General features: G+C 37.6%; 1 protein-coding gene across 15 annotated transcripts in view; it reads right to left on the bottom strand.

The window, feature by feature from the left end:
* Window positions 1–15,167, bottom strand: part of AFDN (afadin, adherens junction formation factor) — a 139,627-nt gene that overhangs the window by 94,252 nt on the left and 30,208 nt on the right. For 7 of the 15 annotated variants that reach the window (XM_032267073.1, XM_032267077.1, XM_032267074.1 and 4 more), the window contains exons 2-4: window positions 8,637–8,832; window positions 3,475–3,590; window positions 1,604–1,767 (exon numbers count right to left, since the gene is read on the bottom strand). In XM_032267073.1, the coding sequence (XP_032122964.1) occupies window positions 1,604–1,767; window positions 3,475–3,590; window positions 8,637–8,832 (476 nt within the window). The remainder of the gene's footprint in view (window positions 1–1,603; window positions 1,768–3,474; window positions 3,591–8,636; window positions 8,833–15,167) is intronic. The other 8 variants (XM_032267065.1, XM_032267070.1, XM_032267068.1 and 5 more) reach the window with 4 other exon arrangements.

Below are 15,167 nucleotides of genomic sequence, written 5' to 3'. Positions count from 1 at the left end.
CATGCCCAGCTAATTTTTTGTATTTTTAGTAGAGACGGGGTTTCACCATGTTGACCAGGATGGTCTCGATCTCTTGACCTTGTGATCCACCCGCCTCGGCCTCCCAAAGTGCTGGGATTACAGGCTTGAGCCACCGCGCCCGGACCTTAAAATCAATTTCAAAAAGGAAAAAGCCTTGGACAGGTCACTCCAACAAAAGAATATAAATGGTTAACAAATGTGGAAAGATGCTGTCTTATTAATGATAAAAACAAATTCAGTTTATAGAAGACATTACATACTACAGGGATAATTATATACTGTTCTGTGACACCCAAGAGTTGCAGATGTAAGGAAAAGAGAAGTCTCCTGGTCTCCTGGATTGCACAATAGTACGGGGCAGTCTGCCGATGGGTTCAGAACATGAGAGTATCCGAACACTATCACCCAACCATTCTTCTAGAATGCACCGAGAAAATAATCAGGTGACTTCTCTAAGTCGCAGAACAAGGATATTCACTGGAACATTTATTTAAAAACAAAACAAAGAACCACTATAAACAATCTATAAGTACACTAAAGATGAACTAGTTACATAAATTATAAGAACAACTATGTAATAGAATACTGTATCGTCATTTTTAAATGTTTTTGTGAAATATAAATCTTAGTGGAAAAAATATCAAGTGAAACTCCAGTTGAAGAGACTGTTGTTACATTTCTGTTTAAAGCCTCTCCAGACAAGCATATGAAATAGAAAAATATATAGCGGAAAAAAAACTAGATTATTATTTTCTTTGGGTTCATGTGATGACAGGTGAGTTATTTCCCCTTTTTGGTAAATCTATATATTCTGACTTTCTAAAACAAACGCACATTACCTCATTTATGGAAAAGTAATGAATAGAATACCATGCAGTCAATACCAAGGCAACAGCAAGCTGCCTAAGAATAGGCACATGGCCACCAAATGCACTAACTAAACAACCAAAAACTGCTGAGGGCGAAAACAGGAACTAGAAACTCTGTATTAAGGGGAAAGTCTAGTTTCTCCTAATGTCTCTTTCTGCTATCATGAGAATGCAATGGTTTCCCTTATTCCCTCAGCTCTGTGTCAGACCCTAAAATACCTAAACAGGTAACGATCTACAATGGGACTGGTGTGACAAAATAGGGAATGGAGGGAACTAGATGGTGATCTGAAGCTTAAAAGGGAAAATCTGCTTTTCACCTTGTCAGCCCCTGACAAGGCATTAAGCATATCTGAGGTACAGATGAGACAACTGCTGCCTCCTGGCCAAAACCACAGAAACGAGGGAAGACCCCAGCTGAAGATGAAGAAGAGAAATAATAATGTTAACCAGAGTTTTCCTATTTAAGATTAGCAAGATTGTGGGTGCACAGATGCTTCCCAAGCATAGCGAGACAGGCACTGCCAACAATGAACCCTGCTTAGGTAAAACATTCTATCCTCTCTCCACACAGAAGAACTGGGAGTATACCCAAATACATTTCCCGACTGATACTCATCGTTTTCATAATTTATCTGAAAATTTAACAATTTGGGTGCAACAAAAATATCTGGTTTGGAGCACAAAGAGAAATCCTTCCAAAATTGACTTACACGTCCTCCCCTTGGAAAGGCCTATCATCTTTATCAGATGCCTGTCGCAATGCCTCTTTTTCTCTCTTCTTTTTTTCCTTCTTTTCTTTCTTTGAGAGAGTTCTCTTGAAGTTCTGGATAACTCCTTCCTTTTCCTGCTTTTCAGGTCCATTACTTTGAGCCTTCTGATAAAAGTAACATCATCACCATATTGACCACTAAGCAGAATCACATAAAATTACCTACGGCTTAGCTAACTTCATCTCACATGCTGTGGAACATGTGAGAAAGGCTACTGAAACAAAGGAAGGTCTAGAGAATGGGAACGTTCTTTCTTGATTCAGCTGAGAGTTACATGGGTGTATTTATCAAAATCAACTGAACTGTACACTCAAGATATGTGCATTTCACTGAATCTATATTTTACTTCATTTTAAAACTAACGAGCAAGCAAGCTAAAACAAAAGTCGAAGCCAGGAAGAAAACTGGGGTAGAAATCATGAAATCTGGTTTTCAGTAAATAAAACTCTAAGTAATTTACATAAAATAACTTGAATAAAAGAAACCTAATAAAATTATAAAAATAAAGAGTGAATAAGAGATAAATAAATCATCTACAGTAGTTTTTCTTTAACTTTACGGGAAATGTTAACAGTAGCCATAATATATTGGCTTTCATGAAACAGTTGTAACTATCATGTTTGTGAAAAAATATCTAACTTCGTTTACAGATCTGATTTATTTGCTTGCTTCTCCTTAATTTGTATTTTAACCTAAACAATGGCCTGCTACCAGATGACAGAGATACATTATTTTTACGGATAACTTAATAAGGAAATAACTTAAGAAAAATAAGTTAAATAATGGCTATTGCAATGAGAAGGAAAATTGCCTTCTGCTTTGTAAGTTAAGGGAGAAAAGAATGTGAACACTGTCATCTGACTCATAGATACTCATAGCATTGCACTGGTCTTAGGAGTTCCAATACATGTCAATGAGGGTTTGTGGGGCACAGCAAAATATACAGACTGAAATAACATCAGCTGAAATTGTGGACCAGAAATGAAATAAAACACGGATAGCAAAATAATGGATATGCATTCTTAACATTTTTTGTATGTGTTGCAACTATAGCACATCACTAAGCACAGCAACAAGGTCAACAATACATTTTGTACATATCCATGATTCTTCAAAATGGAACGACATCACACAAAATGAAAAATTCCTGCTGCCAAAACTGATTAACAACAGTTTTTTCCCAATCTGTTGGGGGTGGGAGGGAGGGAATTAAATGGAAGAATTTTCACAAAATATTCTTTACCTTTGCATTTGCTATCACTTGTCCATAATGAATTCTTGTGTAAGATGCTACTTGATTTAGCACAAAATAAGAACAGCAGCACAAAATTCCAAATATCCTACCACCTAGAAAGCTTTAGAATCATCCTATTCCTTCAAGAATGATTACTAATTCCTAACCCTGCACATATTATGAAAAGGTTTTAAATGAGCCAAAGTTTCATCTAAAAGTTTACACATAAAGAGATATAAAAGCTTTATTTTTCCTTTTGATCCTTATTAGAACAATTCTGGTTTTATATTTTTGACAAAAAAAGCTGAGGCTGATCACCTGATCATTAAATCTTGCAGTTAGTTTACATAATTATTCTTTGAAAAGGTAAGCAACAATATCTGGAATTATTAGTTGAGATAAAGGATAAAGTAGGGGGAAAAAAGCTTCTTTAAATTATTTTCTGGGAGGAGGGTAAAAGAGTTTAAAAAGAGAAGCAAAAAGGAGAAGGAGCTCTTGTAACAAAATATGAGTCTCCTGTTTATCAGCCAGTCCCAGCCCTGGACCAAGACTGGCATAAAATACTGAGGGTTCCTACCTTAGGAGGAATGGCATCATTCTCATTCTTAAGCACAAATCTGCCTTCCCGATCATCTTTGTTCCAATTCAATTGTACAACTAGAGGTTTCTCATCTATATCCAATCTTCTTTCTTCTTCAAAACATGAAACGAAAAAAAGAACAAGCTATGGTTATTTCATGGTACTAGCTAATACAGCATTCTGATACACATTTAATTTTATAAAGTACCTATTTGCAGACTGAAATGTATTGTTCGAAATGTAAAATCACTGGTTTTAATTAATTCAGTATTTTATTGCTACTGTATGTTTATTACCCCATATCCAGTGCCAGACAATAAACGGGGCAATAACATCATTTAGATATAACTGGGAAAATAAGAGAAATATACATGAAATAAGAAAAAAAGTATATATGGTTTTGCTATAAGCTTATCTCTATAAACCAAATTACCTCCTATGCAACTGGAAAATAAAGCTATAATGTTAATACCACATAGAAGTGCCACTGATTGTTCTCACCACATTAATGTTATACCATACGCAAGTGATGGTAGCAGCCCCCACCAGTCTTGAAAGTGATGACTGCACTATTCTTCCTTCCTCTGTCCATCTGATCCTTGTCTCCAAAATTTGCCCATTTCAACACTTACCTCTCCTTCTACCTTAAAGTTACCATGACTATTTCTTATGTACAGTACTGTTTGGTATATTACTTCTGTCATTAGCAAGCATCCTAGGCACACTTATCACACTTATCAGGAACATGGTACTCCACAGAGGGTCTGGTGAAAGCCTCACACAGCCTGGCCACCTCAGAGGCCTACAGCCGCTGGAAGCTGTGGAAGGAAGGCAGCACTGACGGCTGGGCCTGCTCCTGCTGGCGAAGCCACCCATCCCAGGGTGGAGAGGACTAAGAAAGCAGAAGGTGGCAACAGATCTGAGGCTGCAAGCCCCATGCACAAGTCAGGCTACATTCCACAGGAATCCTCCTCGTCACTCCGAGAAATCCATTCACTCTGCTCAAACCTTCAACTTTTCTTTGAGCCACTGTTACAAATTTAAACAGGTATTAAGTGACCTAGCTTAATCTTTCTTTATCTTAAAGTCCCTACCTTTTAGTGTACAATCTGGCAGAATGTGAGCTTTTTTAGAAATGCCTATTTCAGAAACATCTGTTACAGGATTGCTAGGTAACCTGAATATCAGTAACACAAGACCCAGCACTTTCAGGGTTGAATAAGAAAAGTAAAATTCACCGTAAAATAAAATCACTGACTCCCTATCCAAATATTGCTCCCTGCTGTCCAGCCCTGCCCACTACCCAGCACCCCATTAGTCACATCACCCCATGGTCAGAGTCCACGTGACAGTGCCCTGTCACACAAACTGCAAACTGGAATTCTATACCTTGCAGAAAGGGTCAAGACTGCACGATGCTGGCTGGGAGTACCAGCACTTTGGGAAGCCAAGGTGGGTGGGTCAACTGAATTCAAGAGTTTGAAACCTGACTGGGCAACATGGCGAGACCTCATCTCCACAAAAAATAAATATAAAAATAAAAACAAAAGAAAGGAGGAGGAGGAGGAGGTTAGGAGGAAGAGGTGAAGGAGGAGGAGGAGAAGGAGGAAAAGGAGAAGAAGAAGAAGAAGAAGAAGGATGAAGTGGAAGGAGGGAGGAAGGGGAAGAGAGGAGGGGGAGGAAGAGGGGGAGGAAGAGGGGGAGGGGGAGGGGGAGGAGGAGAAAGAAGAAGAAGAAGGATGAAGATGAAGGGGGAGGAAGGAGGGAGGAGGGGGAGGAGTGGGGGAGGAGAAGGGGAGGAAGAGGAGGAGGGGGAGGATAGGGAGGAGGAGGGGGAGGAGAGGGGAAGGAGGAGGAAGGGGAGGAGAAAGGAGAGAGGAGGTAGAGGAGGGGAAGGAGGGAGGAGGGGGAGGAGGGCGGAAGAGGAGGGGGAAGAGAAAGGAGAGGAGGGGGAGGAGAAAGGGTAACCTTTTACAGATACTAAGTATCTTTAGATAACAGTACTCTGTTGTATTAGGAACAATATATTACAATAAAAACACTAGGTGAGGCAGTACAAAGGATCACTTTGGTTAGATTATTCAAGGAAAAGATGCCCAGAGACTATATGACCAGGTCAGGCCTTGAAAGAAAGAAAGAATTCTTTCTTTCAAGGCCTGACCTGGTCATATAGTCTCTGGGCATCTTTCAACAACAAGTTGTTCCAGAAACTGTGAGAAAGATAGGCAAGAACAGCGTGGTGAGGGCACAAGGTATCTTACTACAGTCTCATGCAGGAGAAGAGAACTATTAATTTGAAAAAGCACTTTCAATGCTATGCCAAAAGTTTAAATTTTAAATGAGCAGTAGTTTACCACTACCACCCCCCATAAAAATGACACCATAATGATGACAACGATGATGATATTGACAATACTACTGCTAAGAGTCTTGACAAACATTATCCAGGTAATTATATACAGGATATGTTAAAATGAGGCTGTTAAAAATAGGAGGCTGTGAGATTGGCTAAATAATTATTGTGTAATGGAAATCACAGTAATGCTAGTTATCAAAATACAGAAATAAAAAATTTTAGATAATTATTTTATCAACTGAAAATATAAGAAACGAAAACCAGGGTAACAAATTAGGGATAGAACAGTAAGTCTGAATTCCTTCCATAAACCAAAATTACCAAATTTTTCCTGTTACAAAATTTATACTAGATGAAAATCCTTCTGAGTGCAACTTTTAGAGAACTAACATTAATGATTATGTATAAATCATAAAAGTGAAGCAAGGAGGAGGCTGAGATATTCTAAAGCGCGTGTGAATAGGCACTGAAGGTAAAGAAGGCACTGGGTCCTACTTTATCTTTATGCATTTAAGATCTCTTCTGCCTTAGTGGTTTCATACACGTTTTTAAAGTGGCATGATCCTTTTTTATGTTTCCTACTGAATTCACACAAAGACTTGTAGTATATAAAAAGAATAAATGTGGGGCTTCCCTGGTGGCTAATGAAGGTTTGGGGCTGGGGCTTTAGCCCACTAGGGCTGCGGTATGCAAATGTGCTGAGAGGATCCCAGGGCACAGAGAAGCATTTAAATGTTCAAGAGAAACATGTCACATCTGCTAGATGCCAAAAGAACTGGTTCCAGTGGCTCGTGGACCACAGCAGACTGCATAGTGTCTCTTCTGTCGGCGTCACACACATACATACAAAGCTGGGTTTCCATAACACTGTAAAAAACAGGCAACATGGCCTGAAAATTAACAAAGACAAGAAGTGAGGGCTCCTGGGGTCTGAGGGAGCTCAGAAAGGCCCAAGAGGCACAAATGTCTCACCAGGCAGCAGCTGGGATTAAGAATGAAATGAAAGCTTTAGTTTTCCTATCATTTTATGTGTACTATTTTTTCAAACATCTACCAAATTGTTCACCATTAAATATTTATTGACCTGTCTGAATGTAACTACTTAATGAAATGGATTGTTAGGCATTTCTTTTGACTTAGACACTAAGGGTTCTGTAACCCAAAAAAGACTGAACACCTGCATGCTAGGGCTTTACTCACACCTGAGGCACTAGTGACAAAGCAGCACTTTAAGCCCAAAGGTGTGGAAGGGTAACTGAGGGAGTGGGGAAGACACTGTTTCCTGCTTCTTTAACCATCTTTTTGTTTTCACCCCTTTCTTTCTTTTAAAAAAATCAAAATCATCCAATTTTTAAATCTCAAATTCCAATCTTACATATCATTCCAAGACTTCACACTTGTTAGTATTCAACTAACCAAACAGCAGAGACTGAAAAGAAAAAAGGCGGAAGTGAGAGAGATTTTATTCTTCTTTATAGCCTATTTACAAGGATTCTAAGATAAAGGAAAAACTCAGTTTCGGGAAAATCATCCAAAATTGAGAACACCCTGTATTGTCAAATTTAGTTTTGGTATTAATGATGAGGGTAATAGCCTCATAACCTTAAAAATAAAAAAAGTAAACCAACAATAACAACGAAAATGGTCTGACTTACATACTACTGAGGAAAAAAGGATTTAGTCACACCTGAAAATCCCACACATAACAAACACTTTAGTCTACTTTTATATGCACAAAGAAAGCAGTATTTTTTAAGTTAAAAAATATTCAAAAAAGATCTGTGGATAGAACTTAAAAGAGGTACTCAAATTAGGTTTGTGATATACATAAATCCTTCATTTGCTGCACCAATTGTAATTTGTATTTTATTTAAACAGATTACTCAACATTTCCAGAGCACCAATCAAATTTTTTTTCAATTTTTACATTTCTTTTTATTAATTTTTTTAGAGACAAGGTCTCGCTCAGTCACCCCACGTGAAGTGCAGTGGCATGATCATAGCTCATTGCAGCCTCAAAGTCCTGAGCTCAAATGATCCTCCTGCCTCAGCCTACCAAGTAGCTGGGACTTGGTATCATGCCCAGATAACTTATTTTTAAAATTCTTTTGTGGAGATGGGTCTAGCTATGTTGCCTCAAACGATCCTCCCATCTTGGCCTCACTAAGTGCTAGCATTACAGGCATATGCCATGGCACTCACCCAAATTTCCACATTTCTTAATCAGTCCAACTTTAGTTGTCATTTGATATAGCTATATAAGATATTTTCAGAAATTTCTAATGTTAACACAAGCAGAAATTACAAAATAATACATAAGGTTTCCCTAAGATACCCTAAATTATTCCCAAAGAATAATGAAAATGTATTGTTTCAGAAGGCAAAAATATTACAGCAGGATTGATGACTCATACCCATATAATATTTAACTGTGTCACAATTATAATATTTTAATCCATACATAAGCCACAGAAAACATTCTCAAAAAGCAGGTTGCATGCCATACAACGTATGTGACACCCAGATATGCTGGATAAATGTAACACCACTTTGGAGAAATAAGCATATGCAAAATTAATATATTCATTCTAACTTCCAACAGATGTATGTACCAGGAATTTGAGAACAATTCCCAGACATAAAACAGTTTTCTCAGCCTGCCAACTTACTCTCCTACCCCCTAAAAAGAAAAGAAAGAGGGAGATGAGCAATAAACTTGTGACAAGACCACAATGCCCCTGGACAAGACTTCTCTTCACAGATCAGGTCATGCCTCTACCAACCCCCGCCTGTATACACTGACCTCCGCTGACATGCACTTCATAGAGTGAATACTTGGGAGAGGACAGCATTCTCATATCAGGTCGAAATTTCTCTGCGAGCGTTTCGATTACATCTTGAGTGGTGGCAGTACTAGAGACCCGAATACATTTTGTTGCAAAGTTTCCAGCAGCTTTATCTTGAAAATAAAATCTCATTACTCCATGGAACTCCAAATCCTAAAAGAAAACAAAATGGTACATTTTTGGAAAACAACACTCTGAAGAGATTAACTGTTTGTAATAATAAATGACAAAGGCTGTTCAGCACTTTTTAAAAAATGCTTCTTTATCATAAACATCTGAGACTAAATTAGAGAGATGGGTTTTTAGTCTTCAAGTTTCATTTCTGACTTTGAACAAGTTACTTACAATTTCTCTTTGCCTCACCTGTCTCATGTATGAAATAATGGCTGTCAGAAGATGATGTTATCAACAGCTAACATCTACTGAGTCCTCGGCAAGTGTTAGGCACACATGACATGCAATATGTATAAGCCTGCAGCTCAACAGATACTATTATTTAACCCGATTTCAAGATCTGGTCATCCAGATTCATAGAGTTGAGTTCAGCACTCAAGCTGGTACGTGGCAGATCCAGAGTTAAAACCCAGATCCACCGGACTCCAAAGTCCATGCCTGTACTGCCCCGAAGGTCCCTTTCCAGCTCCAAAAATCGAAAGCCTAAATGAACAAACTCTTCTTAAAAAGCAAGAGGAAAATGTTTGTCCCAACCATTAATGTGAATAAATGAAAACTCTTAATTTTTGAATATGTTGGTACCAAATTGTGGGTTTTGCTGCTATTTTCAACGGCAAAAACTGCAATTACTTTTGCACCAACCTAACAATTGTAATTTTCTATATGAACTACTTGCCCATAATCAATGAATGCATTTTAGATTGGTCTCAAAATCTTACTTCTAGAGAAAAAGCACATTGGAATTCCAGCCAAAGGTATCCCCACCATAGGTATCATCTACTGCAATGTGGGCTGACGCTCACAACTGTGAGATGTCCTTTCCCAGTATTTCCTTGCACACAGAAAACGCCCAATTCCCAACACAAATTCCAAAGAATATTTCTAACTGCTAGGTCACTTTTACTATCTCAAGCAAGATTAAAGCCTTAGTTGTTCAACTAAAGTCATCCTTGGTTCTTCTTTCTCTCACCCTCACATCTAATCCATCAAAATACATCCAGAATCCAACCAAAGTACTGTTAAACCATGTCAGAACACATCATTCCTTGGCTTTACATTTTGCAACGGCTTTCATTCTTTCAAGTCAAACCATAACTGCAGTCCTCAAAGCCCATCACACAGAACGAAGCCTTTACTTTTCCCCAGTCCACCAGCCTCTTTTTGACTAATAAGTATCAACTAACAAATATTTATTTGAAGAAAAACAGGAGAAACGGAATACAGGTTGAGAATCCCTTATTCAAAATGCTTGGGACCAGAAATATTTTTGAATTTTGAGTATTTTCACATTTTGGAATATTTGCATCATACACTTCAGCACCTCTGATCTGAGAATCTGAAATCTGAAATGCTGCAATAGGCATTTCCTTTGAGTGTCATGTTGGCACGCAACACATTTCAGACTTTGGAGCATGTCGTATTTCAGGTTTTCAAGTTAGAGGCACTTAACCTGTATTAGAATGGGGTTAACAACTATATAAATTTATAAAAATCAAAACAAAAAATAAGAGAGTAAGGCACATTCCCAGTCCTGAAACTTTACTGTGCTTGCTCAGAGTGTCTTGCTACCCACTATACCAGAAAATACAAAATAAATGAGCATGTATGTTCAAAAATGACACTGACCCACAGATTCTGGAGTAAAGGAGGGCCGCAGTTTTGGGTGTGAGACCTGAAAAAGCTTAAAAGAGTTAACAAAATGGGAGCTACATGAGTAGGAGTCCTACTCGTCTCAGAAATTCTATCAACAGCCTCTTAAGTCTGGTCTTAGTCAAGTAACAAAGCAAAGCTTCCAAGCGTCTCCATCTCTATGTTAGTCTGGCAACCCTAAAACCTTTGTAGCTAAAAATGCATGTGAAATGCGCTCCTAAACTATAAACCTTTGAGTCTTAATTAACATTAATGACAGCTCAGGCTCACCACCTCCATGCCAGGTACTATGCTGACCACACCTATGCACTGTCTCCCCAGCTTTGCTTCACCTGTGTTCTCCCTATGTCTGCTGGTTCTACCTCTTGGAATCATTCAAGTATCTTTCACAACCCCCTTCCATGGGCTCCTAAAACAGCACTTTAGAAAACAAAAATTACTATACAAATTTAGTTATATAAATTTCAGATTGTATCATGAGAGCCGTATTTTTATCCCAGGATTCCAATACTTTCACACTACCACCCTGAAAACCATCTTTATACTAAACCTAACAGTCTCAAAAACACTGACCGACAAAACTACCCCCAGGCTTCTCAAAAAGCTCATGCTTATACAAGAAGTTAAACCAAAAAAGGAATTGATCTGCGTAGTACTCAATCATTTTGCTAACAAAATAGTTTTATATTAGTTGTGATTATAATAAAATGGGATAGATGTACCAAAGGATGACAAGAAATATAAAACCATCAGTTTCCCTGAGAATTGTCAATAAATAATTCCAAATTACCAGATATTAAAGAACCAAAAGAAAAACAGAAGCATCATCTGTGGCTGGCAACGGTGTGAGGGGATGCCCATTAACATCCAGCAACACAAATCAACTGATAAATTCATTCTGAATCCAGAATAAACTGATAAAGACAAACAGGGAAAAGCGGAGAATCCACTTAGTCAACCTCATAAAAATTCCTTACATATAAATTACTGCCCTTAATTGTAAAAAAGGAAACTGCAAACATAAAATCTTTATTACCAATGTGGCCCAGCTACTTTCCCTACATAAAATGTTAAGAGATAAAAAAGAGAGAGAGAAAAAAGAAAGCCAAGGAGTAAGGAGATACTGGTGTCTTCAAGCAGTAACATTCCTGTCTATAGAGAAGTAAGGGTATTCCTGGAAACAACGTTCCAGGTTCTACCAACCCTAAACAAAGCCTAGGAAAACGTCTGACTTCATTTTATTTGCAGTACACAAATGTTAATAAATAACTATTAATTTAGTTTGACATTACACAAGAATGTATTAATATCTGTTACCAGAATATTCTCTTAATAAATAGATTAACATTCTGCTCAATTATTCTGTCAACCATGTTTGGCTGGTGTGAATAAGTCCACAGAATCTTATCAAAACTAGTAAAACGGGTAAAATCAAGTTCCTAAACCTGAAAATTGGATATGAGGGAAGGAGATGGGTGAAGAGGGCAGGGAGGGGAAGGGAGAGGAGGGGAGGTCCAAAGAAGTGATGTATGCTGGCCACAATCACATAGCTTGCACGGCAGGAGGGCTGAGGTGCAGCCAGCATTAACTGGCCCCAGACCTGGACCTATATCACCATGCTCTGCTGGGAGTTTGACACTAATTATTTTTCTTTGATCATACAACAGGCACAAGAAATGTTCCAGGAGAAACGAATAAATGGCTAAATAAGAAATTGTTAGTGACTTGAGACCATCACCTGCCTAGACAGGCCTGGCACTCAAATACAAGAATTCTTACTGCTCACAAGGGACTCCAAGGCAGCTCACGCCCCACACAGTGCCTCATCAACCTCCTCCACCATGTCTAGACACCTGTATGTCCTACAGTGCAGCAAAAACATCTAGGGGATTGCAGCAAGACGTGAACAGGTTCACATTTCAACATGACAGACGTATCCTTGAGTGAATTATTTGAAGTCTATGTGAACTCAAATCTCTACACTTATAAAATGAAAACGACAAGCTTATTTTGAGGATTAAACAAAATATATAAAGCAACTCATGCTACCTGACACACAGGGAAGTGCTCAACAATCAGAAGTTTTCTTCTTTATAGTCTCTCCCACTAAAATATAGCTCTTCTAAGACAAGGAAACTTTTTTATTCATTATTCTAGGTCCTCCCTCAGAATTCAGTACAATGCTCTGCATTAACAATAAAAACAAATTTGAGTCAAGATACCCAATAACAAGATCCAATTCTGCCAGCTGTGGTTGTCTGTTCTCAATTGATGACAACTCTGGAAAGCAAAACTTAAACTTGTAATAAACTGCCATAAAGTCTCAAGGGCAGAATTAATATTCTAATATGTTGCAGTCAAACTAGTTATAATTTTACGAAGAAAGATTTCTAAAAAAAGAAAAAAAAAGCACAGCTATAGGTTCTCAATACCTAAATGAAGAGCCTACTTGCAAGCAGCATGTTTTCAGAAAGAAGCTTCTGTTTAGAATAGGTAAGACGGTAACTGCTTATGATTACTTTATCAGTACAGTCAGCATACAACAGTCATCTCGGTATGTCTCAATACTTTAGTTCAAAGGGAAGGAAAAATACAATAATCATGTTTCCTCTCCTTAATGCTTATTTCTTCTTCCCAGAAAACAAATTTCTTTGGTAAATATTTACCTTGATATAAACTTTTCCCTAAGAAATATTATCACCACAGAAAAACTGATTGAGGTCAACTCCAAAACAAAATTCTTTTTATGCTTATTAAAATAATACAATAATCCAAAACAAGAAAGAGAGAGAGGGCAGGCGGGCGGGCAAGCAAGCTACATTGTAAAATTACTAGAGTCAATACAAGAAATAAAGATGGAGATTTTAACTATCAGTATTTCATTAATAAAATTGACAATCAACTGGCTTTATTCTCCAAGCCAGCAGAAATTCTCCAGGGCAACCCTAAACCTCCTTTTGATAAAGCTAATCAGAATCATTCATTCTAAAACTGAAATAGGTCAACCATGCACAATTTACTTTTCTTCTATCTTTAGCCCTTACATGAAACCCATGTCCTAGCCTGTAGCAAAACAATGCTAACTTCAAACAGATCACCAGTTCCTACTCCCCATGGAAGAAACTGATGGATTATCCACTTTATTACACACACACACAAATTTATTTCTTATGATGATGTCTACAAAATATACCCAAAGGTTAAAAAAAATACAATTATGTCTTCATCACACACCAGTTATTAGCACACAAAACAATCAATCTGATGGCCATAGCCATTTGACCTACTTAACATTAAGGTGTTAACAGATTTTGAAATCTTTTATATGAACACTGTTTTTAAATACTAGTTCTTCAAGAACACTATTTGAAATGAAATGCATTTCATTACCTAAAACTTTTACAAGACAAATAGTACTCCTGGAAACGTTTGAAAAAGAAGGAAAAAAAAAAAAAAAAAAAAAGAATAGTCATAAAATGTCTTCACCAGGCTAACATTCTTTCCACTGTATTCATTCCCAATAAACCTTCTTCCTTGCCCTTTCCTCCCACTCTTCATTCCTATAAAGCTCCTAGAAAAATCCAGTTTTCTATTAGCACTAATTATGTTATCTTAGAATTTTCTGATCTTTCCAACCGCAAAAGAATTTTCTAAAAAAAATTAACGAATTTCCTTTGTCTTTAACCTCAGTTTCCTCATCTATAAAACGAGAATAGTAACAGTATGGACTTCCACAGCACACTATTATTCTGTGGCTGGGAATGTAAACTGACATACAAGCAACTGAGAGTAACTTAGCAAACACAATCTGATTCTAGAAAAAGAGTCTATACTTTCACATGTGCATTTGGTCTTCAAAATCAAATGACTTCATTAAATTTTTGTCTAAAAATAAACGCATAAGCTTAACACATAGCAATGCACCACTGTGTAATGTGAACCAACCACTGTACTAGAAGTATATCTTAATGCTTATTTACCAAATCTGAGAAAGATCAAGTTCACTGAAAGTGGGAAAAGGTCATCTTCCAAGCAAAGAACAAAACATTTCTAGACTTTAAAAAACCAACAAAACAGAAAGAAAGCACACAATTGCACAGATCTCCCTTTTTATGAACTCTAACAAAAATCCATCCAGTACCCAAACACCTAAATGTTATAAATAAAACAAAATTCTCTGCCAGAAAACACAGCCTGCTGTGAAAACCAACAAGCCAACATACTTTTAAAATTGCCCCAGTTATAACTGCCAACGTTATCTACTTAACAATCATCTGCTCACAGCAGCTACACATTTGTAAGCTATAACCCTGCCAACTTTCAAATCAAGTTAAATCACTGCTTTGCTGCTAGACTTCACTGGAATTAGAAATCTACCCAAACTCTTAGCATTAAAGAAGGGGGATCAAAATGTGAAGGTTTTCCCTACAGTACTCTCTAAATTTTTAAACTATTTTTTAATAACTACCCACACAGACATACACTGAGAATCTGAAAAATGATCAATTAAAAAACATTTTAAACCCGGCCGGGCACAGTGGCTCATGCCTGTAATCCCAGCACTTTGGGAGGCCGAGGCGGGTGGATCACGAGGTCAAGAGATTGAGACCATCCTGGTCAACATGGTGAAACCCCGTCTCTACTAACAATACAAAACATTAGCT

Source organism: Sapajus apella, unplaced genomic scaffold (genome assembly GCF_009761245.1).
Source record: "Sapajus apella isolate SASKATOON/1434 unplaced genomic scaffold, GSC_monkey_1.0 scaffold165, whole genome shotgun sequence".
Classification (NCBI taxonomy): Eukaryota; Metazoa; Chordata; class Mammalia; order Primates; family Cebidae; genus Sapajus; species Sapajus apella.
Note: the sequence above shows the minus strand (reverse complement) of the source record. Positions and strands in the feature narration are given on the sequence as shown.